This window comes from Xyrauchen texanus, chromosome 23 (assembly GCF_025860055.1).
Source record: "Xyrauchen texanus isolate HMW12.3.18 chromosome 23, RBS_HiC_50CHRs, whole genome shotgun sequence".
In the NCBI taxonomy this organism is placed as follows: Eukaryota; Metazoa; Chordata; class Actinopteri; order Cypriniformes; family Catostomidae; genus Xyrauchen; species Xyrauchen texanus.
Window position 1 is genome coordinate 31971431 of NC_068298.1, and position 27789 is coordinate 31999219.

Here is a 27789-nt window from a genome sequence, read left to right on the forward strand (position 1 = left end):
TCAATTATTTTATTTGCATTGACCAGAAGGAAAACTGATTATAAGGTACTTAAACGGAGTGCCAGGCCCAATCTAGTGTTTTGCTGCCGACTCACCTACAGAGGGACTGACCAACTCATTACATTAAAAATCTTGTCTTTGAAGCCAATGAGTTACACTGAGATACAAAGAGGGGCCCGTATTAACGACTGGCTTTCAGTTTGAGTCTACATGCACGGCCCGACTCCAGAAACAACAGGCAATGCATGGATCCTCTCCTACTGTCTTTGTTTTGATTTCAACTCAAGTTTCCATACAAACACTGAACGTGGATCCATAACAGACGACTCTGTTCTCAAAGAGTGAAAGTGGACTGATTATAATACGTCGTTATAACATATGCATCGTCTGTAAGGGAAATCGCAAGGTAGGCCAATAACCGAGTTGCCTTTTATCTCGTGCCACAATGGAGGTTGACGCATCTCTGACATGTTAAAGCGTGGCCTTATTTCCTACCACCCGCGAAATGCGCCAAAACACAGAAAAGGAAGCATGTCAGAGCATGTGCCTTTTCATCAACACACTATTTTCCCCTCTTGTGTGACTTCATGGCTTGGTCGGCTACCTAGCGCGAGCCGTCTCTCTAAAATGGAGGAAGTTGCGCCTTTGTTAGGACAAGGAAACAAATGGCGTGAGGGTTAAAAGCAAACTCTCACTCTCGTGTCGTTTAATGCACGCAACAACACACCACGCGCCCACTGTTACTGTATGCACGATGCATTTGGGACAAACCTGCGCGTGCGTTTGCATACACTTCGCTCACATACATATAGCGCGCGAGATCTACCTGGGAAGTAGTGAGTCGGGTTAAGTGGATGTGAATCTAGACAGACTGGGGGTTGGGTGTGCTGTGCCGATTGGTCGCTCTCACCAGCACCGAGGCACACGCACACAGGCAGGCAGTCAGATCAGGGCTTGTTTTAACACACACACACATACACACAAGCAAGGGCACTCAGCAAGCGGGGCAAACAATCATGTATTTCTATTGAAATCGAGGCCGCTGAGAAACGTGCTTTCGATGCATTGACGGGGGCACGAGGTAGATGCTACGGTGGAGAGTGACAGCCGTCCCGTTTCATTTTCGTTCATGTAGTAGTCTCTGTTTTCTTATGTTGGCGAGTGGAGAGGGAGGGAGAGAGAGAGAGAGATGTGTGCCGAGGCCGGGCCTACTGGTGCAAATGCTGCTGGGATTGTGCAGATCCACTTTCACAAATTGACCAAAAGTAAAGCTACATGCTCGAACTTGACGGGCTTTCCGGTGGTTTTGTCGTGACCGAGACTTAAATGGTAAGAAACCGGCGATATGTCTCCTGTACCTTTTGTATTTGCTGCGTTATTCGGTCATTATCGTCGTGGGGTTTTTAATGGGTGACTTTACTGTATGGGAACTGTTGATGATGGAACATGATGATAATGCAACCAACCTACTTTGCCAGCGTTTTCACACCAGATTCGCAACAGATGTCCTCTTGAAACATTCCATGGGGGATATCGAAAGTGATTTATGTTGAGTTTTAGAGCTCACTATCTTTGTCTCGAGGGATTCTTGACAAGACGGCCTACCGGGTAGCCAAATAGCACGCGCATGCCGGTGATTCACTGTTAGTGTTTTAGCAATTACAACGTGGGACCATCATATAACGACTGTTTCTGTTGCCTAATTAAAAAATTTCATTTATTGCAATGGTTGGTTTTGCGTTTAATCACCAATGTCCTGCTTCCATGCCATAGACATGTCACTTATAAGAGCATTTGTAATTTTTTTTGTGTGTTTTTCTCTCAGGATGGAGCCATGACAGCATGAATCAGTCATACAAAGTGGCTGCTGGCAGGGATGGCTCAGAGTGTCGTGGCCACCCACAGGAGTCCAAGGCAATTGATAGCCGCATCAGCTCCTGTGGACACCAGAGCACGAAGAGACAGGGGGACCAGGGGTCTGGCATGCATTTCAAGCTCTCTGCATCCTCATTTTCATATGATCAGAGAGAATCCACCTCCACCTACAGCCCGCTGAGAAAACTTCAGGATCTGACCAGCATGGTTAATCGTGCAGATGTGAGTTTGAAGGATAAGGACTTCCATGGGCGTAATAAATTGCTAATGCACAATCCCATTGGCGGAAGTGAGTTTGGAATAGGCCTGTACCGCACACCCAATTCCCAAGGAAACACTGACAAAAATGCTATTCACGATCTGGACAAAAATGGTTTCTCACCTGTGAGCTCAGACAGCTTGGAACACTTTCCATCCATCCCAAATGGATTTTTGCATTTCGAATCAACGCTGTTTGACAGCGGGGACAGCAAGGATGATGATGATAGGGGTGATGGAGTTGCACCATTTAAAGATTCGTCAAAGCAATGCCAGAAACGAGATCTGGCAAATACAAAGGTCCTGAGCAGCCCCAGGCTGGACCTAAGTGCAAACAAACGTGGAAGTTGTAATCTTGTTGCTAAAAATATGGTGAAGTCTGACCCTCCTGCTAGTCCCTCACATTTGCCTGTTGAAGTCATGATGGAGGATTTTGATAGTATGGATGATTATTCAGACAGTGACTGCGATCTGCCCAGCACTGGGAATTATGCTTCAATATTTATCTCTGGACTCTCTAAAAAAACAAGTTCACCCAGTGACTCCCATTCAAATACTGTAAGATCTTTATATTTTCACCAGATTTATTATTTTGTTGTTTTTGAAGGGGAGGGGTGCTGTACCTGCATAGGGATCCATTAAATGTAAATTTATTATAAAATAATTTAACAATAATAATAATAGCAAATAAGATGCATATTAAATTGCTGAATTTAGCAAATGTTGCTTAACTATTGGCATATAGAAATGTATATAGATTTTGGAACTGACATTAGGCAGAATGACCACTTTTGTCAGTCGGACAATCGGGAACAGTTATTCAGTTGATGCTGATAATCTCCAACTTTGTTTGAGGTCAAAATTTGACCATATTTTACGTATGTGCTAGAAATATAATAACAACATAGTAATGACATGGTGATTTTAATAATATACTTGCTACATTGAGGTTCAGATGTTTATTTAAAGTAGGTATTGCCCAATTGTTTTTAACTTTGAGGTCACGGAAGTAGGTCAGTTGTATGATGTTCCTTCAAGCTAAAATCCTCTTTAACCACAATTTTGCATTAATCTTTGACTATGATGAGCTCACCTTTTTCCAAAGACACCATGAATAGAGGTGAACGCCAAGTGCTTTTTGCTTCATATGTGTGAAACTTATCTGACTGTGAGCTTTATCATGTAAAAAAAGAGCATGTGCTAGGCCTATATTTCATTCACATGTGAGGGCTGTAGGTGGGCTACCACCCCAAACAGCTCTTTGCCATGGTAAGAGTGTCTGAAATGTTAAAAATGGTAGGCTAAACAAACAACCAAGCTTCTGGTGAAAGCATTTTACTGATATAAATAACGTTTAATGAATGTTTAAATTAAATTACAACTTTTTGTTATTTTAACCCAAGTCCAACAGCCCAAAGAAGAAGCAGCTCCCTGGTATAAAATACTCTGTTGGAGATGTTGTATGGGCCAAATTCAACCGTAGACCCTGGTGGCCCTGTCAAGTAACCACTGATCCACAGATTGAAGTCCACACCAAAATGAAAGGTGATTGCTCTTGTTATGATATTGATCAGAGGTTGACTGATAAGGGTTTTTCAATGGCCGATGTCGATACGATATCTAGTGAGCAGGATGGCTGATTGCCGATATAAATATAGATATGCATAATACAATTAAACAACAGGGAATCAGAAGTACAGAAAATTCCTAAAGTAAATCATAACCCTATTTTTTACAATATATACTTCAATTTGCTTAAACTTGAAAAAAAAAATGTTTAAAACAGAAAGTGTTTGCTATTTATTGTGAAGTCTATTGGTAGATTTTAGAACTGACACAAGTGAAAATGTCTTTTTGTTAATCGACCATGCAAATATGGTTTTCGGCCAATGCTGATAACTGCAAAATGGCCAAAAATTGGCTGATTAATTGGCCTGGCCGATATATCGGTCTGTCATTAATATTGATAATGCTTGTAAGACTGTTTATAATGAATTTCTAATTTAAGAAACATAATTAGGTTAATTAATTCAGGGACTTGTTTATAGTACTGTCACTTAGAATTTGAACCTTTTACAATAATCATAATAACAATTATTTGTATTTATATAGTTCCTTTCAAGACAGCACGGTCGCTTTACAAAGGAAAAAGAAACACAGATGAATAGAATAAAAGCCATCGTTGTCATGATGTCACAAAATGATTCTGGGAGGTCAGGTTCTTAGATAATGTCATATGACCTTTTCTTGCAGATCCCAGTCGTCGGCCATGCCGCCTTTATTATGTCAGGATGTTTGGGGAGATCATAGACCAAGCTTGGGTCCCGGCAAAAGCCACTTTTCCTTTTGTAGGTGGTCATGAATTTGACAAACTCCCTGTACTGAGACGGAGAGGAAGACAAAAGGATAAAGATTACAAATACACGGTAAAGCTAAAACTTGTTTGTTGTGAATTTGGTTGCAATCATAGATTGAACAATAAATTGTTCTCTTCAAATCACAAACATGTTTTCTTTGGTAGATTGGTTGGTAAAGTCCCTTTGTTGGTCTACAGGTTCCTAAACGTCTAATGCCATCATGGAAAGCTAGTGTCTCGGAGGCAGAAGCAGCATTGTCCAAATGGTTAAATAATGACCCTCCATTGACTTTCATTCGGGATGTACACACACCTATTTCAGAAGACAAGGTACCTAAAAGTCCCTCTTGCTCAAGGTCTATTACACTATCCACATCATCAAGCTCACTTTTGTCCAATGGACTGGATCCATCCATCAAGAGCATGAACAAACCCAGCACTAGAAGCAAAAAGAAGCCTACTACTCGGAAGAATAGCTTAAGTGTAAAAACTCCTGTGAAAACGAACAACAGCTCTTTCTCAAAATTATTGTCGAACCCTTTATCAGACAGTTACAAACCTTCGAAAGTGGTTGAAAAGCACAAACTCGACCCCGTAGATAGTCCGTATTCAGATATTGACTCTGTACCAAGGATTCTGTGTCCCAAACGTTCAGAGGAATCACCGCAAAAAGAGGTGGTGAAAGAATCAAGCACTAAACCCAAGAAAGAACTGCCAAGTAAAAAGACAAAAAAAGCCAGCTCGAACAAGACACTGATAAGGGCATGGTCTGGTTCAAAATGCACAACAAACAGTAAGCTAAAGAAGTCAACGGCAAAAGACAAAATTCTGAGGGCTACAAACTCTAGACAGAAGGGTAGCAGATCCCCAGAGTCGTCCGATGGGTCTTTTGCCATGCACTCGTTCTATCTGCCTGCCAGCAGTGGCTTAATGTCTAGAGCACTTGCTGCCAACGAAGAAACTGAAGAGAAAGCCATTGAACACTCAGGTCAGGAGCCAAAGTCTCCATCAACATGTGCTGGGGATTTTCACAAGTGTACATCCCCAAATGACCATCCTGAGTTCTCAAATCAGCATTGGCAGGTCAAAACGGACACCACAGATGATTCCACAGATACATCAACCCCGAACACACCACCAAACCCTACTCTTCTTAAATTCACGAGAATCCGAACTAAGAAAAATGGCATTCAGAATGGACCTCGAATTAAAGGCAGATTTAGAGGTCCCAAGTCACAGGTAACTGAACCCCCAATCAATTCTGTTAAAATCAAAAACGAGAATGTATTCTCGGATGTATCATCTTTGTCCACCCCATCACCCGCGACCTCTCCCATGGATGCGTTCCAAGATATGAAGGAGCTTTCTTTCAGGTCTCTTGTCAAAGAGGAATGCAACTCAGGAGAGCCTTCCCTTTGTACAGATGCGAATTACAAATTCAGCACTTTCCTAATGCTCCTCAAGGACATTCATGACAGCCGAGAGAAGGATGGGAAACCTTTAACCCTCCCTCCTGCCTCTCCATCATCTCTCATCAGGGAAGAACCTTCTCTCATTCCCTCTGGAGAGGACACATCTACTGATGTGCTTTGTGAAAAGGAATGGACGACAGTTGTGCATCAGAATAGACGGCAGGGAAAGACGTCAACACCCAACAGCTCTAAACAGAGTAAGGCTAAGCCAAAATTGGCAGTGAAAAAGGAGACACAAAAACATGAGGGAGGGAATAATTTACACTCTCCACTGAAAAAGGAGAACTCATCAGGAGGTTTTGATGCACTTGAAAAGGGGGTGCCCCTATTAGGGGAACTCTCTAACTCTTGCCTTGATGCTGTTCCTGATGTCTGTGGCAAGGGCACCATCTCCAAGGTTGCTCCTAAAAAGCGGTGGCAAACATTTGAGTCTGGCATAGTGAAAAGCACCAAGCAGAAGAACGATCTGCTTGGTCTCAATCAGGATGTAGTTAACGTGTCCACTGAGGTAAATGGAATCTTCAAAGATAGTGTTCAAGAAACTCCACATTCCGACATCCCAGATAAAAAAGATGGTTCAGGTAAATCTTCTGAAATATTAGGTGAAGCCTTTAAAGTTCAAAATTGGATAAGTGTTTTATGCTGAACTCTTTAATGTTTCCAAAATTCTCAGAAAACAAAAGACTTCGAAAACCAAGTAAGAGACTGATTGAATGCAGTGAAGAATATGAACAGATAATTACATTGAAGAAGAAAACAAAGAAAACCCCAGAGGCCTCAAAAACGGTAAGCTAATAGACCCTTTTCACTTTTCTGAATTCAACTATAGCAGGGTAAACTTCTATAGGGTGAAGGGGAGACCACAGTTAATATTTTTACATAAAGAAAAAGCAAAAACAAAAAACATCCCTGCTGGTTTAGCGCCCAATTCACTAAATTTCTTACACTACATGCTACGGCCATAAAATCTGTGCTGAACGCAATTTGCACAGCGCAGTTATGTTGGTTGGTTTTGTAGGCTGTGTAGCAGAGAATGTTGCGGACCACCAGGATCTGGCACATTCTGCCAGGAATGTATAGCATCACTGCAATCGTGTGATCCAGACAACCGAATCATCTCTTTAAAATTGTGCTTCTGGATATATGCCAGGTTTAAATGCTCCTCTCTATGGTTTGATCATTATTTGATGAATTACCAATAGCAGATCTGCTCAAACATTTATTTAAAATACATTTTAGTACAGATAGACTATAATCGTTTGACCGATATTTTTAACAAAAATGTACACTTTTCTACTAAATCGGTTATTGGTTCATTAATACTGGGTTTTTCAATAAAGTTGGACACAAAAGAATATACATTTTAAATATTCATTAAGTGATGGGCTTTGAACTAGTGCATATTGCATGTAAAAGTAGTAAAATTAATTCTTTGGAGATTGTATGCTATATTAGTTTTGTAAAGCAGTTCTCCAGAGGTCAGTGAGAAATGATTAAGTTAATAATGTGCCTAAAAGCAGAAATAAAACAAGAATTAAAAATCGGTTATGCAGATTGGTTTATGTACACTTAAACACACACACACACACACATACAAAAAAAAATCAGTATCGTAACACTCATTATAAAACAATATCGTGGATCTCCAAGTTTCAGTTCACCACTTGCTTTCCTCGGCTGGTAATATTATTTGTGCCAAGTAAATAGCATGGAGTTTTGTGAATGAAGCACATCTGTAATGATACTAATTTACATAAAAAAGGAGCAGTGTTTGCACAGAAACGGATGACTGATTTTAATTACTCAAGGCACTGTGATTTTTCAGAGCTGATTGAGGGTGGTTACTAAATAAGATGCAGGAATTGCCCCATGTAAAAGTGAATTCTCTCCACAGATATTAAATAGGGATGCACCGATACCACTTTTTTGGAAAACGAGTACGAGTACTTGCATTTCAGTACTCGCCGATACTGAGTACTTAATAAAAAAAAACATGATTTAAATTTCCAGGTAACAGCTTTAGTCATATAATTTAACAAAAAAACAAGGGACTAGTTTGGAATTAAGAACATTTATTTAAAATGAAAAGCATGTTGTATGCAACATATTACAGAATAAATAATTATAAAAAAAAAATTTAAACAGTGACAGTGCAACTCAAGTATTTTTTTCAGTTTGTTGTAAACTCTGCCGCTTTGGACAACACCGTGGTATCGGTCCTCGGTATCGGGGGACTTTTAACGAGTACGAGTACTTTAGAAAATGTGGTATCGAGGCCGATACCAGATACCGGTATCGGTATCGGTGCATCCCTAATATTAACTATTAAGATGAGTAAATGGTGAGAGAATGTTCAGTTTTGGGTGAATTGTAAGAGTGCAAACAGTATTGCTCAAGAATTGAGTTTGAATAATTTATTTTTCATGCTTCTCCAGAAGGAATCTTGGATCGCTAACACTAACTCTGCACAGACACCATCAGAACAGATTGCACCTGATGCTTTAAGTTTACCACCTGAAAAACCGTCTGAGCAGTGCACACCAGAAGAGCAGAAACAACCACCAGATGGTTTCGTCCCACCTTCAACACTATTACCAGCATCCTGCGAAGGGTTCTCGCTGAACACAGAGTTGTGTGAAAAGAAACCTGGTAAGAATGTGTAGTTTAAGACTCCTCACTGAAGTTGTAACTGTCAGCTCCCTGTGTAAAAATTTTATATTACTTTTGCTGCATCCTCAGAGAGAAGAAGGCCACATAAGACTGCACAAAAAGTTCTAGACTGCTCTTTTGAGGAGGAGTCCCAGATCTCGGTAAAGATCCCAAAGAAAAGGGTGAGAGTTCTATTAGTGGTTTCAGTATGAGTTTGGAAAAGAATGCAGGGTTCTCACGATCATGGAAAACCTGGAAATATTAAGGAATTTTTTAATTGTGCAAATTAACAAATAAAATATCATGATACATTTTTCTAGTTATGCTCTTTTCAATTCTAGGCTAGATATGGCGTTTGTGTAGTGTAAAACCACTGGAGATGTCCGATTTGTGAGCAAATTGTTCTTTTAAATCTGTACTTTTCAAAGAATTGGTTAAAACGGTTTGTCATTTTGGTCAAGTGGTTTGGTTTGATTTGGTATTACTCTTAAAAATCCTTATCCAGTAGTTACAAATTACTGGTTAGGTCATGGAAAAGTCATGGACATTCATTGGTCAAAAAGTGTGGGAAACTTGATAATTAAATGTTTTGGCTCCTTCTACATTTCTATTTGTATTTTTACATTTCTCACTTGTTAAATCAGGAGAGTAACCCACAAGGTAGCAGCCCAGAGGAATCCTGTATCAAAGATTTACAGGTACTGTTTTGAGATGTACTTTAAATGCAATATTTGTTTTATAGCAACTTTAAAAAGTAATATTAACAGGCCTAGTTTTGTCCAACCTGTTGAGCAACACTACTGTCTGTAATGTTTTTACAGAATCAGGAAGTGCCTGAACCTACTCCATCAACTCCATTTGCTGTATCAGGTTAGCAAGTTTTTTTTCATGATGTTTTATAGAATAGGGCTGTCGATCGATAAATTTTTTAAATCAAATGAATTACATGTATGTTGATTCATTGATTGAATTAATCACATATATGTAAATATTTTCTGAGAAAGGCCTTCAAACAACAATAATTCAAGATATAATGATTCTATTCTGCATCGACATTAATCCGGATACATTTGAAAACGGCATTTTTGTTTTTACATGTTTTCCAAAAGTTACTCGTTCACACTGAAACGCATGAAAACAATTAAATCCCCTTACTGCGCATGTGGAAAAATTGCCGTCGCATGTGCGGTCTGAAATGCAATTTCCTTGAGTTCCGTCGCCAACACCAATTCCGAATAAATGTTCCATCCCTTTAAAGGAATTCAATGTGAATGTTGTACATTGTAACATTTATCTTTAACAACACTATCAAAGTGAATATCAGGCACAACAGCGCCTCTGAGGTTCGCTATGGGCCGCTATAGAATGGATCACACGACTGTGTCACATGACAACAAATATGTCATAGTTTTCAGAAGTATCAGTTTGTATTTCCATAATGATAAGGCGCAGTTACATTTAGCACATTGAAATTATGTGGGTGAAATAGTCATCTAGAAAAATTTTGAATTTCAGAACTTCTGGTGGTGAATTTCCCCTCGAGGATTTTAAAGTGTTTACCAAAAGGAAATGGTTTGGTTTGGCAATGGAAATGTTCTGGACACAGCTACACTGAATATTCACAATGGACAAGAAAATCAGTTTAGCAGCAAGTTTCTTTTTAGCTTTACTCTCAGAGTATATAAAGTCCACTGTAAAAAAAGCTGCTTCACAATTTTTGCTGTTTTTTTGCCTTCTTCATCTGCAGAGTTCCCCCATGCAATTGCCTACAGTCCACAGCAATCCATTTTGTAATTAAATTTGTCAAATTACCATAGATAGATTTGTTATAATAAGGGCATTTCTAAGAACGTGTCAATGTACACACGATCCAGATGGACTCGCTTTGGTTGCATCGCGTCATGAACACAGCATTTTTAAATCGCTGTGTCAAGTTAAACGTAGTCTGAAATGTAGAAAAACAGATTTGTGATCCATCCAGCTGTGTTTGAACAAAAGAGCATGTTCAATTCTTTTGTTGTCGCTAGTGTCAAGCAAGCCTGAGTGTGGATTGTTCTGTGTATAGCTGTGCGTGGACTATTCAGCTGGAGTTTGCTTACTGCCCCCTGCTGAAAACAAGTGGTACTTCAAGCTTAAGTTGCTCTAGTGGCAGTCCGGGGACATGATTGCGTAAATTTTTAATGCGTGATTTTGTAATATAATTAATCGCACTGAATTAATGCTGAAAATGTACAGCTATAATTTAGAATATTTTGAATGGTCTGCTGCTATAGGTTCAATATGGTTTTAATAAACAAACTTTCCCCTTCAGTGGAAGTCCAAAGTGAAGGTGAAACAAGAACATCAACCCCAATCCAAAATGACACACCCACTGTCTGTGAGACGCAGCTGGAAGTAGAACATTGCAGCCCGTCAAAACCCCTAGCAAAGGAGCCAGTCACCAACGGCGAGGAGTCTCTAAATTCTGAGGTCATTATTCACCCTTTTTTTATCAGTATATGACCAATATGTCCAAGTATGTAAAGTATAATACATAATGCAAATTTAAAAAGGCCTATTCCTGCAGACATGCGTAAGTGATTGAAAGGGTTTGGCCAACACAGATTTATTATAGTAGTATGATGAGTTCAAGTTAATGGCTTCACTCAAACATTTGAATTCTTTCATCGTTTGATCAACTTCCATGTAATACAAAAGATGTTTGTCAGGATGTTAGGGCTTGACAGCTTTAACCACCATTTACTATTATTGTATGTAAAAAAAGATGCTATGAAAGCAAATGGCTTTAAGAAAAAAGCAAAAACAAAAAGAGTGTAAATTATTTTACATGGTAATAGTACAGATGCTGTCGATAGAGCTTGGATTGTATTTAACTGACTGTCAGTCACTGTAGTATAGACATTGCTCATCTCCGTATTCAATTTTATTTTCAGGTTTTTGGTGCAGGATTCAATGACTCCTTATCAAGTGACTCGGGACTGTCGACCAATAGAAAATCAGGGGAGAGGGGCGGAGGTGCATCTTTGAAGGAGAATGTCTGCCAGGTAAATAGAATGTAGACCATACATGGGTTCAGTGTTTTCCCTTTACGTATTTTGCAGCGGCTCTGCGCCACTGCTGAATTATAAGTGCCACTGTTGGGATTTCACATGTTTAAGTTAATATTCTTGATGCAACATAACATAATTTCTGAAACGTAGGATGACAGGGGATTGCAACGTTTCCTGAACAATCAGTTAACGCTTTCCTTGTGAATATAAATGAGCCTTCCCCTGTCATCTATATGCTTTGGAGTGCATTTTGCTCACTTCAAAAGCAGAATTAAACAACGCTACACGGGCCAATTTTCAACACCGCTTAATCATAGCAGCACGAGGGCAGAGCAGGTGCGGTAATCGCTGACCAGTCTCAACCGACTATTTTAAATGTGCTTGTAAACCAGTGAGATGCGTGGCGGGGATTGTTAAACCCGTTTGAATGTGGTACAGAATTGTCTGTTGCAAAACTCTTATATCTCGGTGATAAAACTAGTTTAAAACAAACAGCCCCCACATTCTAATTGGCACTGACAAAGAAAACATAAATTAGGAGGCTTTTTAATAGTCAGATCACAACGCTTACAAAACTTTACCATGAATTTACTGCAGTAACCCTAACAGTACTGTATTACCTATACAAAAAGTTATGGAAAACTTTCCAAAGGTATTTTCATTACAAAAATGTCATAGTTCTTTATATAGAAACCATTGTTACTAAAAATGGTAGTGAGGAGCCATGCATGGTTTTACATGGTTACTATGAACTACAAATATCACTGTTGAGACTATGGATCCTATGGAAGAACTATGGTGCATTTTCATAATTATGGACCAAGCTATCAGTTTTTCATCTGTGTGAAATCTGTACTCTTGTAATGATCTCTGATTGCAGGAAAATGTACGTTGTTTTGTTTGCCTTCAGAAATTCCAAGACATGACTAGTTTAATTAGTAGGAGCTTGATGAAAGGAATCTGTATAGAAGACCCAACCTATTCACACTGTCAGAATATTTCAATTTAGCCATATAAAAATTATTTCCACTGATATTACTGTTGTTAATATGATCATTTTCATCTGCATCCCTACTTCAAAATAAATGCTGTACTGTCAAATGTGCATTTCAATGCACATAACTTGTAATATTATTTGCATGAGTGCTAATAAAGCAGGTGCTGGTGCCACATTTTCAAAGTGCCCTTTGAGGGCACAAATAAACCTGATGTGGCCCAGGCTGAATTTTGAGTTTAATCTATTCTTTGACCAACACGCCTTAATATGGGTCCGGCATTGCGTGCTTGTGGACGCGCGCACATCGGGAAAGAAATTCTTGGGGAAACACTGAGGTTTATATTCGATTTAGACAATATGACTTCACCTTTAATCCTTTTGCATTCTGAGCCCAGTCATGTGTTGGTATATGTGTTGAAGTGTCTCAGCTTTCAGTTTAAAACAGTTGTGGCATGGTGTGCTGTAGGTATGCGAGAAGACAGGTGAGCTGCTCCTTTGTGAGGGGCAGTGCTGTGGTGCCTTCCATCTGCAGTGTATCGGCCTCACTGAGACACCTAAAGGCCGCTTTATCTGCCAAGAGTGTAAGACAGGTGAGTCACCAGTTTCCACTGCAAACATGCATGGCAATATGCTCATTTGAAAGGAGTAGTTCACTAAAAAATTATAATTCTGTCATTCCAAGCCAGTATGCTTTTCTTTCTTCTTTTGAGCACAAAAGGATTTATTCTGCAGAATGTCCCTGGTGCTCTATTCCAAACTGAGATGTGACAGGGACAGGGGCTGTTAAACTAAAAAAAAAACACCTTAAAAGTAAGACAGTGAATCGATTAAATTTTTTTAATTAATTGCACACTTTTCTGTGATTAATCACAATTAAATTATGGTACATGATATATTACAACAAACATTAAAATGTCTGCATTAATGTATTTACTTTATACTTTGTCTCAAAGAACTTGCAAGAAATTAGTCGTTAATTTGAATAATTTAAATATGTACATGTTAAAATGTTCCTGTTTTTTTGTTTTTTAGACACATTTTACAGGTATTAATCTTTGATACAAGAATATGTATACATGGCAAAAACTCTGGGCAAAATCTGGCATTTTCCAGTGGACTTTTTTATATAATAGGATCAAATGGGCAGATTTTTAATTCATATCAAACTTTATTGGCAAGAGAAACTTAAGCATACACTCCCAATGCATTATTAGACACTATAAATACAATATGTATAGTAAAACATATTGAATTTACTGAAGTTTAAAATCTCAATACTTTTATTTTCTCTGGCTGCCATTCAGTCTCTACAAGTATACCAGTCTGTAGCTTGCTGAACACACACTGTGTCTGACTTGCGTGGTTTCACTTTTGACAGTGATTCAGATGAAAGTGAGTGAGTGCTCTCAGGCGTTGCGAAGAGATACGGTGCCTGGTTCACAGCTTGCTGGTGAAGTCTCCATTCTCTGTACAGTAAATCCGCTTCCATGTTTATTATACCCGGGACAATAAGTGTGCACTGTTTTATTTCTGTGTTAGGAGGTGCAGTAGAGTTGAGTGTGTACCTCCCTGAAAATGTGTGTATACAAATTGTAGCCGCAGAAAGTGGGGAAAAACATTTGTGAACATTTTGCCCATTGTACAATGGTGCCTGGGTTTGTTCCAGGCAGGCAGCAGATGCTCTAACCCCACCCTAATCATAACCATACAGAGCTATTATGGTTGAGTACCAGGATCAACTTGAGACACCTTACCATATTTAGCAGAGTTACCTGGCTGTGTTGCTGGTCTGATAAAACAATTGTAAATAATGAAGAATACAGCAACTAGCGAAAATACAAGTGAAGACAGCGCCTGATAAATGTTATTACAATCACACCACGCTGTGTTAATATGTATGTTGTTTGAGATATAAGTATTGAACTGACATTGGCTAATGTGCTAAAGCTAGCTGCAGCACATATCATTTGTTTGAAATGTCACTTCCGTCAGCTGTTAAACAGAGAATGCTTCCCTCTAGTAAAAATATGCTTGTTTTTCATTTGGGACGATTACACTTTGAAAATGTATACACTACACGGCTGAGTGCAAAATGTATAATAAAAGTGCATAGTGTAGAGTACGTCATATGGAACACAGCTAAATTCTTCTGAAACCATATTATTGCTTTGTGTGAGAAACAGACCGACATATAAATTATTAATTTCACCTTTATTATGTTCATAACATTGTTATAACATTCATATATTGGTACCAGTGATGGGCATTAGCTTTGTTATCAATAGCAAGGCTATTAGCTTAAAGGAATGTTCCAGGTTCAGGATAGCTCAGTTGGCATAATGTTGTTTACCACAAATAATAATTTAGGATCGTCCCTCCTTTTCTCTCTCTCAAAAAAAAGCATAAATCGAGTTTACGGTGTGTCACTTACTATGGAAGTGAATGGGGCGAATTTGTAGAGGGATTAAACACATAATGTGTATTATTTGAGCTGTAAAATTGTCATTAAGTTTCAAGATTTTAGGGTTTGTTGACATTACTTCATCATGGTAACAAAGGTAATATTGGCTATAACTTTACACAGAAAAGGTTTGTGTGATTTTATCACACTAAAATCATGTTTACACACATATACTTTGTCTTGTGGCTAAACTTTTTAAACGGTGATTATTTGAATGTTCAAAAATTGGCACCCATTCACTTCCACTATAAATGCCTCACTGTAACCTTGATCTTTATCCTTGAGGTATGAGTTTAAATACATTTTTGTGGTAATCAACATTATGCCACAAATGCTGTTGATTGAGCTTAACTTGTATTGAACCCGGAATATTCCTTTAAATAAATTTCTAATTAGCGAGGTGTTAGCTTCGCTAGTTTGTAAATCAAGAAGCTTTTCTGTAGCAAAGCAAATTTTTTTTTATTAGGTAGCGGCATAGCGTTGACAAGCTACAACTTGATGTAAAACTTGCATTTTACATCAAGTTGTGTATCCAGTGTTTATTGTCAGAACTAAAATTGTCTGATTCACAAAGATGTCCGATTGGTCACACGTGATAGTGAAATGTGTAACAGGGCTACTTTCTTTAAAGTGTAACTTTCAAAAAAAAAAATCTGTGGAATAGTTGCTAGCTTAGCTAGTTAAAAAAAGTTTTGAATAGCTCGCCTAGCATTGAATGGTAATGTGAAGTCTTTATTTCAACTTTGTTATTCACTGAAATTTTCCCTTTCGCCGTAGCTCTTAAAAATAGTGCACTTGTTTACATTAAAAGATGGTCTACCAGATGCATTGTCTCTTAACCTTTGATGTCAAACTTTGCACGTTTTACTCACCCCCATGTTTTTAGGTAAGTATACGATGACAGAATTGTCTTTTTTGGGTGAAATGTTCTTTAAAGTGGGTGTTTTTCCTCATGCTACTGTTTTATCTTGACCTTTAGGATTCCAGTTCTACAAAGAAGTTCACTTCAACAGTGATAGAACAGTGGAAACATCGGCACTTAAAAAGTCTGATTTGTCTTTCTATATTTCCTGTCCTACCATCTTGTAGGTGTGCACACATGCTTTGTGTGTAACAAGCCTGATAAGGAGGTCAGGAGGTGTATGATTCCTGTATGTGGGAAGTTTTATCACATGGAGTGCATTATGAAACATTCCCCCACAGTTGCTCAGAACCGTGGCTTTCGCTGCTCCCTGCACGTCTGTCTGGCCTGCTACATCACCAACCCCACCAACCCGAGCATCTCCAAAGGTGACCATAATTCACATTTCAAACATGCATATCAATCATTTGTAAAACCATTCTTAATTGTAACATGAAAATTGTGGTAAAATTCAACACAACAGTTTATGTACGATTGACAAATTAATTCTGTTGATGTTTCATAAATGAGGGCCATTGATTGTATGTAGCATACTAATTAATATTTGTAAAAATATCTAGTAATTTCTTTTGAAAATGTAGTCAAATGTATCCCTTCAACTTTCAACAAAAGAACAGAGGTTGAGGTTAGCTATTGGTTGCTATGCCACTGGTAAAGCCTTTTGAGCTTTTCATCTGATTAAGTGATCATAACTTACATTTTACTCAGGCCGTCTGACTCGCTGTGTGCGTTGTCCTGTGGCCTACCACACCAATGACTACTGTATGGCTGCTGGCAGCATCCCTTTGGCTAATAACAGCTTTGTGTGCCCTAACCATTTCGCTCCACGCAAAGGATGTAAAAACCACGAGCACATTAACGTCAGCTGGTGTTTTGTGTGTTCTGAAGGTGTGTACTCCAGTTCTCACTCTTCTTCTTTTTTTATATTTTTGGGTGAACTACTGTATCTCTTTAAGACAGGGCTTAGCAAAGAGTCAATGCCACATGTTTTTTTCTCTCTTTCCCTCTAGGAGGAAGTCTTCTCTGCTGTGAATCCTGTCCTGCTGCCTTTCACCGCGAGTGTCTGAACATCGACATGCCCCAGGGCAGCTGGTTCTGTAATGACTGTCGAGCTGGAAAGAAACCTCACTACAAGGACATTCTTTGGGTGAAAGTGGGCCGCTACAGGTGTGTGTGTGTTTGTAATAGGTTCAAGGAATGAGGAAGCGGGAGACAGCGATTCCAAACTCAGAATTGTCTTTTTATTAACAAAAACACATTCGTTTAGCAGCGCAACGATACAGCTTTCTTTAAACTTAAAACTCAGGGTTTTCTTTTCAAAACTCCATAAAGGCAGCGGCCAACACACACACAGCTTGTCAGCGCAGCTCCCTCTCTCTCTCTCTCTCTCTCTCGCCTGCTGCTGTTTCTTTTCCTTAAAAGCCTCTGTCACTCCTCCCTAAAACACAAGACAGGTGTTAAGCACAGGTGGAAATCATTCACACCCCCGCTTCACTCTCCATAGCACGGCGCTCTGCCACACACCCGCCTCCTTTTGTGTTGCTTCAACAAAACCAACTGCCCAAAATAAAGTGCCTTTAACTATTCAGATGATGTGTGTTGACCCGTTTCTGAATTGTTGTTCCAGGTGGTGGCCCGCTGAAGTGACTCAACCAAAGAACGTTCCTGAGAAAATCTTCCGCTTGAAGCATGAGGTGGGGGAGTTCCCTGTGCACTTCTTTGGCTCTAAAGACTACGTGTGGACGTACCAGGCCCGCTGTTTCCCATATATGGAGGGGGACGCCAACAATAAGGAAAAAATGGGAAAGGGTGCAGATGCCATCTACAAGAAAGGTACGTTTCATTTCAAGGTTTTTAGAAATGCAAACTTCGGTTTCGTAACTTTTTCAAATCTTTTCTACAAAATTTTAAAATGTTATGTTGTGTTATCAAGTAAAAAGAAAAAATAAATTGAATACATGCGAGTGCAACTTAATCATTCATGTTAGTCATTAGTTTTCAAACACATTTTTCAAGGTAATAAAAGGTTCTGAAGGGTTCTGAATTCTGTTTTATGGTTTTTGTCAACATAAACAACAAAATGGCTACCTACATATTGGTTACACCACATGAATTTGATTTGGTGGACGTGTTTTTTTTTATAATATTTTAAAACGGTTGTTTCACTGCTTAATTTAAGATATAATAACAAAAGATTATTCTGCACAACTTATGCCAACATACAAGGGGGACCTACACAGATTTAACATTCATGCATTTCAATTTCATTTTGGAATAAAAATAATTTAGTAATTTTCAACTAAATTAAATTAATGAAACTTGTGTAGTTTTTTATTTTGTTAAAGATTACTCTATTCAATTTGATGACATTTTTTAATGAAATTGACAAATTGAAATTGATAAATGGCGTAATTATAGTTGTCTCTACATATTAAGCTCTGATAGAAGAAACTGTTCTAACATCGAGCAAATTGGTCTAAAGAACAGTTTGTTTCCTTTTATCTCAGCTTTAAATGAAGCAGCCGACAGGTTCAGGGAACTGCAGGCTGAGAAGGAGATGAGACAACTACAAGAGGACAGAAAGAATGACAAGAAACCTCCTCCATACAAACACATCAAGGTATGAGCTTATGTTGACACAGACTTGCCTTGTTTTTGGTCTTTATTGATTGATTATTGATTCATATCTATACTGTTGACATCTCTTTCTTAAAACTGGCTTTATATTGAGCTCTCTGTTGGTCAGACTGTTATAACATGCTGTTAACTTTCATCTGATCGATTTCCACTCAGGTGAACCGTCCTATAGGGAAAGTGCAAATCATCACAGCAGATCTGTCTGAGATACCGCGCTGTAACTGTAAAGCAACAGATGAGAACCCGTGCGGCATTGACTCGGAGTGCATCAATCGCATGCTGATGTACGAGTGCCACACTCAAGTGTGTCCAGCCGGGGAGCGCTGTCAGAACCAGTGCTTCACCAAGCGCGAGTACACAGAGGTGGAGATCTTCAGGACACTGTCACGAGGGTGGGGCTTACGCAGTGTGTCGGACATCAAGAAGGTGGGGGGACACACTACTCTGCACTATTTTTAATTATTACACATGTTTTCCAGGGTAGTTAATCACATTTTGCTATGCAAGTAGGCTTGAAATTTTAATTTTGAAGAGGTTTTAGAGGTAGACCGATATATTGTTTTTACCAATTAATCAGTGCAGATAGTTGCTTTGCTTGAAGTATCGGTTCTTTGACTCTGGAGGATTCTACATTTCGAACAGCTTGCTTCTACAGTATAACAGCGGCCTCTAGAAGTGCAATAAAAACAATCACTGACACCTCATGGGGATTTGTTGTATCTAAATCTTGCATCATTGACAAGATTCATCCTTATTTTTATTTTCACTTCAATACACAATTTGTATTTTGATCACCTCATTGTATGTCATCAATAAAGTCCACACAGATTTTTTTGTCTGTGTGTGTCATCTGTGCATGTGCCAAAAACGACTTCTCTAAAACTACCTAACACTATTCCTTTGCTGCTTTGCAAGCACTGGTGTCCTTAAGAAAATGCAAATTTAGTTATCATCCTGATATTCCAGGTAAATACATTCTGCAACATGTCCCTAAAAGCATCCTTTCATTACCAGGCATAATGCCTCTTTCCGTGTTTAATTCTGATATTTATTGGTGCATTGGCAATTATGTGTCTTCATTACATTCATTATAATTCACCATAGGGAGCGTTTGTGAATGAATACGTGGGAGAGGTCATTGACGAAGAAGAGTGTCGTGCCAGAATCAAACACGCACAGGAAAACGACATCTGTAACTTCTACATGCTCACACTCGATAAGGTCAGTATCACCTGGGTCAGTCCTCGACCCAAAGCTTGAGAAGCTGTTCTTCACTTACTTGACACTGGGTGTTGTTCTCTGTGTGCGTGCAGGATCGCATCATTGATGCCGGGCCCAAGGGAAACCAAGCACGTTTTATGAACCACTGCTGCCAGCCCAACTGCGAGACACAGAAGTGGACGGTGAACGGAGACACTAGAGTCGGGCTGTTTGCATTAGAGGACATCCCTACAGGTGGGCTTTAACCACGATCTGTTAATATAATACTAGAAATGGGAGAATGATTTTGAATATTACTGTTCATTGTTTTCAGGAGGGGAACTCACTTTTAATTATAACTTGGAGTGTCTGGGTAATGGAAAGACGGTGTGTAAATGTGGGGCATCTAACTGCAGTGGATTCCTTGGTGTCAGACCAAAGGTATGAAGTTTTATTATTAAATAAATATTTTGGGTACAATAGAAGGTGGTCAGCAGAAAATCTAAATTTACCCTATTTACTTTGCACATTATTCATCAGGAATGATTAATCAGTGCACGTTATTCTAAGGGTGTGTTCACACTTGTAGTTTGGTCCTCTTGGTCCGGACCAAAAATGATACATTTAGTCCTGGTTCGTTTAGCATTCACACTGGCATTTTTTAACACCGAACCTAACGATACAAAACCAAAGGCATCAGGGAAAAGTCACGACCTGATTGGACAGATTTTATGATGCTTATTTTTTGATGGAACTTACCGAACATCCAAAATAATGCTGGCGAAATGCGCTCATTGGATGTATATATGTATATATGGTGGTATTTTTACCAGCTGCGAACAAACGAAGAGTTAATAAAATGTGTAAAGGAGTCAAAGCAATGCTAGGAATTCCTCCGTTGTACACACAAACAAAGATATGCTGCAAGGACAGCTGACGGGTGGTTCCGACACCAGTACCGAACTGTAAAGGGCAACATAGCTCCTATGATGAGAAGAACCAGGTATGCTTGAGGTCAGAATTAGGCAAATGACTTCCTGTTTTTGGTCCATGCTGTGTTCATATATCAATCAAACCGTACCGAGACCCACTTTTCAGGCGTTCTCGGTTCGCTTGTTTAGTGCGCATCAAGGTTCAAATGAACCTTGTTCAAATGAACTGCACTAACCAGAGTTAGTTTTAATCAAACCAAACCTGCCAAGTGTGAACACACCCTAAAAAAGAATAAGGAAAAAAGGTTCTCTTCATAATTTTTTTATCCAAATGTAATAACCTGCTCCACCTCGGAAACAACTTTCCTTTTTGGCTGATGGATAATTCGTAGCTCAATGTGGCTGATACCGATAATTTATAATAAAATAAAATATTTAAGTAAAAAATGCAATCTTTTAACCTGGAACTGCTAGCTAATTCATTAAAAGCTACTTATTTGAAAAATAGGTGTCATTTAAAAGCTTGGAATTTGGACTTGGCAGTCTGGCCAACTCTTAACTGCTGCTATTTAAGGTTCGACGGATGTAACATGAACCAGAAATGTGCCTACATTACAGATGTATGATGATTTAAATGAGAAATAAAAGACAATACGCTTGCATAAATAAATATGCTGCCCATTTAAATGAGTACTTATGGGAATCTTTGTATGTGCCCATTTGTATGAGTATTTATTGGCCTGGTTATTGGCCAATAATATATTGGCCACCGATATATCATGCGTCACGAATCCCTCTTACTTATTCAGTTACTCCCCTCCAACCACCTGGCTCTATTCTAGAATGTAATTGTGGCAGCGGGGGCGTGGTCAAGCGCCCGTCCGGGTCTTGGCGCAGCTCAATCAGGGATTGTTGGTGCTTCTGATGTAAGCTGGCAAGGGACTGGAGGATGTCGGCCATCTGGGAGGGCTCCATGGGCCGTACTTCAAGCTGGTTCAAACCCGGGTTTCTGCACCAGTGTAACGACGTAAGACAAGCAAGGAGGGAACGAAGACGTAGAGCTCTGCCTCAATCAGGGTTTTTAATGGCCACAGCAAAGCTTACAACTTAAATATTCTCGGCAAACAAACAGACTTCACAATTATACATAAGGGTTTCTTCAATTATACATAAGGGTTTCTTTGCACGCCACTCTCTCTCTCGTCTGGAGGTTCTGTGGCCGTTTTATGCCGCTCTCCCCATGCTCACTGAAATTAGAGACAGGTGTTAGACATAATTTGGCTCAGGTGCAAGTGCCCTTACCGCTTTCTCCCCCGGACGGGCGCTTGACCACGCCCCCGCTGCCACAGTAATGCCCACTTTTTACAATCCAGTTCATTTCTGATGGATAAAATGTTCTTGTTGAATAGCCTGTTTCACCTTGAAATGCATCAGATTTTGGAACGAAAATGGGGGAACGGCATTTCACATTGACTTTAAATGTGCACTCAGTAATATCTTTGCTTATTAAAGAAGTTTTGCTCATTTTAATGGTATAATGGAAATTGTTTTTGAAAAATATATAGAAAATGATGTACACTCACATAGGAGTCATATCAGTCATCTTGAAAAATATGTTCTGTTCTACATGGAGCTGAGTGCACGCTCATGGGCTCTGCCATGTTGAGATCACATGACCAGCTAAAAAATACTACTGCATTATCTCGGGAATACCGCTGTTTGCCTGCAAATAAGATATTTCTACAATGGCATCAGTAATCAAAACGTTGCATTTGCGTGATGCAGCATCCACACCAATAGGTGTCAGTATCAAGTGTCAGTATCAGCAAAACATGAAAAAAAAAATGACTAGGTGCACCTGTAATTTACAAAATCTGCGGTTTGTTTTGTATTACCACAGAAAACACAAAAACGATTCACCCATAGACTTGCAGTTTAACTGCACAAGTCCTGTCAATGCGTCTTTTTGTTTGTTTTCACAATTAATTTTCTGCGGTTATAGAACTTAACTTTTATCTAACCCGAAATGTTCTTTTAAACCAAAGTTACATTCGTATGAAAGAATGTGAGCTTTATTCTGTGACCTCCTTTAAGTTTCCTGTGACAAGTGACAAAACTTTCATTTCAGAATCAGCCCTCATCTGACGATAAGTCACGAAAGCTGAAGAAGAAGGTTGCAGTGAAGCGCAAGAGTCAGTTGGTGGTCACCAAGGAGAGAGAGGATGAATGTTTCTACTGTGGAGATGGAGGTCAGATCGTGTCTTGTAAGAAGCCCGGCTGCCCTAAAGTCTACCATGCCGACTGTTTGAATCTGTCCAAGAGACCTGCAGGTGAATGTGTTTTCCTCATTGTGATGGGGAACCTGACATAAAAAATGGAGAGTCTGTCTCTTAGAAATCTCTATAAAATGACCTGTAAAAGTTCACTGAAAACTGAAAGCTCATGAAAATGCATTGGTCAAAATGTGTGGGAACCGTGTTTAAAGAGCACTCTTTTTTTTTTTTTTTTTTATGATGCTAAATAATGGAAAACTCTGCTTTTGTGACTTGTACCTTGTGTATACAAACTGATAAATCAGTTAGAGATGTTTACTATTTGATAATGTTTGCTTGCTGAATCATCTATTCAGGTTTTTTCATGCTGAATCAAGACTGAATCTGCCTCTTGTGCATTTTCCAGGCCGTTGGGAGTGTCCGTGGCATCAATGTAATGAATGCGGAAGGGAGGCTGCGTCCTACTGCGAGATGTGTCCGAACTCTTACTGTAAACAGCACCGCGAGGGCATGCTCTTTATCTCCAAACTGGACGGCAAGCTCTCCTGCAGCGAGCACGACCCCTGTGGCCCCGATCCTCTGGAACCAGGTGAGATTCGCGAGTACATGCCCAGTACGCCCATTTTAAACCCGCCGGCCAATATGGCAGGCCTGTCCACAGTCAGGATACCCCAACCAGCCCTGTCACCTGCTGCTCCGCTCTTCATCCCTGCCCCTAACAGACCCACCTACACAGTCCAAACAGAACCGTATGCAGATGAGGTACTGGACAACCTGCTCTTGCCATCCTCCTCCTCTTGTGAAAACATAAAAGAGGAGGATATGAGCGATGAAGGGGAGGTGGTGGAAGGGTTGATAGGAGATGAAGGAGAAGACGAAGGGTTGGAGGTGGTTGATGATGATGATGATGGTGATGATGATGATGATGATGATGATGATGATGAAGAAATGGACTGGAATGGAGGACAGGGCTTTGAGGATGAGGAGGAAGAGGAGGTGGACAGGGGGGGTTGTGAGGAAGACTGGGCAGATGAATGTGTGGATGAGGACTTTGATGACACTGAGGACTTGGAGGAAGTGGAAGAGGAAGACCAGGAATCATGGGACGAAGTCATTGAAGGAGAAAAGTGACATTTTGCATCTCCATCTTGAACACAAAATTTCTCTTTACAGGGAGAATATACTGGTGCTCATCCAGTAGGTGCCCTTGCTGAATGCAAAGCAACTTTTGACAGCGATGAACATGTGCGATATTCTTAAGTTGATACTGGAATCAGCTTGTCTTCTCAACCCAAGTCCTCTTTGAAAAGTGCATAAATGGGGTTAGACCTGGTGCTGTGGGACTGTGACCACTCAGTCCTTTCGTTGGTATATAGTGTCTGGTGCTCTTTTGTGCTTTTATTTGTTTTCCTCCAACTGTTTACATTCTCTAATCCAAACAGAATGGATGACCTTAAGTAAGGCAAAAATGTGGCGGAATCATGCCACCAACAACACTGCACTGTCTTAAAGATATAGTTCACCCAAAAATGAAAATTCTCTCATCATTTACTCACCCTCATTCCATCCCAGATATGTATGACTTTCTTTCTTTTGCTGAACACAAATGAAGAAAATGTTAGAAAATGTAATATCTGTAGGTCCATACAGTGCAAGTGAATGGTGACTAGAACTTTGAAGCACATAAAAAGCACATTAAGGCAGCGTAAAAGTAACCCATACGACTCCAGTGTTTAAATCCATGACTTATGATAGGTGTGGGTGAAAACAGATCAATATTTAAGTCTTTTTTTAACAATAAATCTGCACTTTCACTTTCTTCTTTTGTTTTTGATCGTTTGCTTTCTTTGTGCATACCACCACCTATTGGGCAGGGAGGAGAATCTGTAGTAAAAAGGATTTAGATATTGATCTGTTTCTCACCCACACCTATCATATTGCTTCTGAAGACATGGATTTAACCACTGGAGTTGTATGGATTACTTTTGTGCTGCCTTAATGTACTTTTAGGAGCTTTAGAGATTTGGACCCTGTTGATTTGCATTGTGTGGACCTACAGAGCTGAAATATTCTCCTAAAAATCTTTGTTTTGTGGACAGAACGTCATTTACATCTGGGATAGCATGAGGGTGATTAAATAATGAGAGAAATTTCATTTTTGTGTGAGCTATTTCTTTAAGAAGCGAAAAAATGCACAGATATCGATCATGCTTTTGTTTTACCCAGCAATTTATTTAAAAGTATGTCCAATAATGTCTTGTAAAAAGAGAAAGGAACAAAGCAAAGCAGTTGAAAACGAATCTGGTCTTCTCCCTTTACAGGGTCTAAAGCTCATGATTAAAGGAATAGTTCACCTTCATGTTTGCTGTTTTTTGCATCGTGGAGCATAAAACGAGAAATTATAAAGATTGTACACATTCCTTTTTTTCCATACAGTGACTCATGCGCTACATTTCAAGTCTTCTGAAGTTATACGGTAGCTTTGTGCAAGACAGTTGACTTACAGCACATAAATTGTGTGGACTACTTTATGGTGTTTTTAACCTTTTTCTTGCTTGACAGTCGTGGTCACTATGAACTGTTGTATGGACAAGATGAGTGTGTACATTCTTCAAAATTTATTTTATGCACCACAGAAAAAAAGCAACAGCAGATGAGTTTAGAACACCATGAGGGTGGTGTAAATAATGACAACATTTTCTATTTTGGGTTAACTGTTCCTTTCAAGTGACACAGTAGCCACAAAAAATATGGCTTTAAATTCTTCAAGGGTACCTCGTCCCATTACTTGAAATGATTATTCTCTGTGCTCTTCAGATCAGTACTCATGAGAGATGGCTGATGGAGATCATGTAGAATATCCGGACAGGTTTTTGTGGACATCTTCAGAGTGCACTTTTGTGAGAAAAAAAAAGACTGCTAGTGTCAAAAAACAATAGAAAATGAAAAGAAAATACAGCATTCCAAGCAGCATTGTGCACATTGTTACATTTGTTTTTATGAAACCTGTCGTTTGACTTTACAGCAACTTCTGTTATTGTGAGTGGAGGAATAGTCAAGACTAAAGAAAGTTTTGGGTTTTTGTCAATTCTAGAGGAGTGATTGTAACACCTGGGTGTCCTTTCATTCTCTGTGTGGACTTTTTGGCTTTTAGGAAATAAGAGTTTGTCCTTTTTAGATGTTACATGAGGTTATGCTTTCCTTTTGTTACTGAATATTGCCCACTATCTTGAAATATTGATCAAAAGTCTCCATTGATTGGTTAAATTGAGGTAACCAGTCAGAATGTTAAAGAAACTATTAATGGGTTATAGATCTTTGGGTTCTGTGAGCTGGTGAACTTTAAAAGGTGCCTCTGAATATTTTGCACTGTTAAAGTAGTTTCAGAGCATAACGCACACTTGTACCTTTCAGATTGTTGTACAGTCCCCGTTTGAATTACAGTGCATTATGGGTGTTGTAGTTTGACAGCCATACATTAATGTAACACTTTTTAGATCCCCATTTTATGGCTTTTGTCCGGTCGAGTAATCCTCCTTTGAGACTCAAGTAAATGGTCATATTACACATGCACAAATATTTAAGCAGTGCGGATGACCTTTAGGTGACTGCATATTTTGCATTAATGCAGTCTCCTTCTAAATTACATTTTTTTACAGCTTTGCTCTTTTTCCAATAATGCACAGCAGCCCATCTTTGTTTCCATCAGGCTAAATCTTCAACGATCTTGTCAAAGGATTTTCAAATACCATTTTTTGCAATGTAATTTTGCACCAGGTACTAATCCCTGATAGAAGGCTGCCTCATATAATGAAGTATTGTACTTATTCACACTAGAGAGGAAATGAAACTCTTTGGAAGTGGAGATGATGATGTTCATCACTGTTATTGGACAATATGTTTGTCTTTTTTGGCCTTACACTCAAAATATGTTTCTGTAGCAATATTTTTTTGCACCCTTATTTTTTTCTTTATATCAACCACCTTTGACTCTTTTCTTAGCTCATACGTCAATCTTTTGTTTTGTCTCTTTGTATTTATGGACCTTGTATAATCAGTTTTCACTCTTGTTTTTGTGCTCCTTGTCTTCCTTGTTTCTTGCGCTTGCTGAGACTGCTGCTGTGCTTCGGCGCACTTTGGCTCCTTGACACCTTGAAGAGAATGAAATGCAGATGACGGTTTCCTGAGGACATTTGGGCAAAATGTTTGTTGCCATGTTAGGGACTCATGATTTTGTACTGTACTTTGTGCATATTAAATAATGTAAGTAAAATTTTTCAACAGACACGACGTCCTCTTCAAATTTTTTTTACTGTTTGTCCTCATAAACAGGCCCAGATAGAATCTATCAGATAAAGGTTTTTTTTGGGCGAAATCTGTGGAATAGATGGTAATATCCACTTCATATTGGTAACACTTATAAGGTGGATGTGGATCAGCCCTAATATTCATTCATAAACATGGTACAGTTTAAATTATATCAAATTAATGTTTATTTATAAAATAGATAATACAGCATGCAGCAATAATTCCTGGCAATAAATGTTTGACAATGACAGAAAAATATACAAACATGTATTAATATAATATCTAAACATGTTTATTATATAAATCGAAGTCTACAAACATAAAAAAGTATACATTGTGCAGACACTGAGTGAATTCAGGTTAAATATATATTTTTTTATATTTTTTGACATTAAGATG

The 27789-nt window shown here is 39.0% G+C and overlaps 1 protein-coding gene across 1 annotated transcript; it reads left to right on the forward strand.

Annotated features, from left to right (window-relative positions):
* Window positions 1-1021: 1021 nt before the first annotated feature.
* On the forward strand, window positions 1022-27362 carry LOC127617287 (histone-lysine N-methyltransferase NSD2-like). Its single transcript, XM_052089239.1, has 24 exons — window positions 1022-1329; window positions 1826-2691; window positions 3537-3678; window positions 4387-4559; window positions 4688-6542; window positions 6635-6747; window positions 8397-8610; window positions 8701-8792; window positions 9255-9308; window positions 9432-9480; window positions 10922-11079; window positions 11544-11654; window positions 13124-13247; window positions 16208-16408; window positions 16749-16928; window positions 17051-17207; window positions 17668-17873; window positions 18548-18660; window positions 18834-19103; window positions 19782-19898; window positions 19991-20132; window positions 20212-20318; window positions 22938-23139; window positions 23489-27362. The coding sequence occupies exons 2-24, from the start codon at window positions 1843-1845 to the stop codon at window positions 24211-24213; spliced, it is 6354 nt and encodes a 2117-aa protein (XP_051945199.1). The 5' UTR covers window positions 1022-1329; window positions 1826-1842; the 3' UTR covers window positions 24214-27362.
* Window positions 27363-27789: the final 427 nt, after the last annotated feature.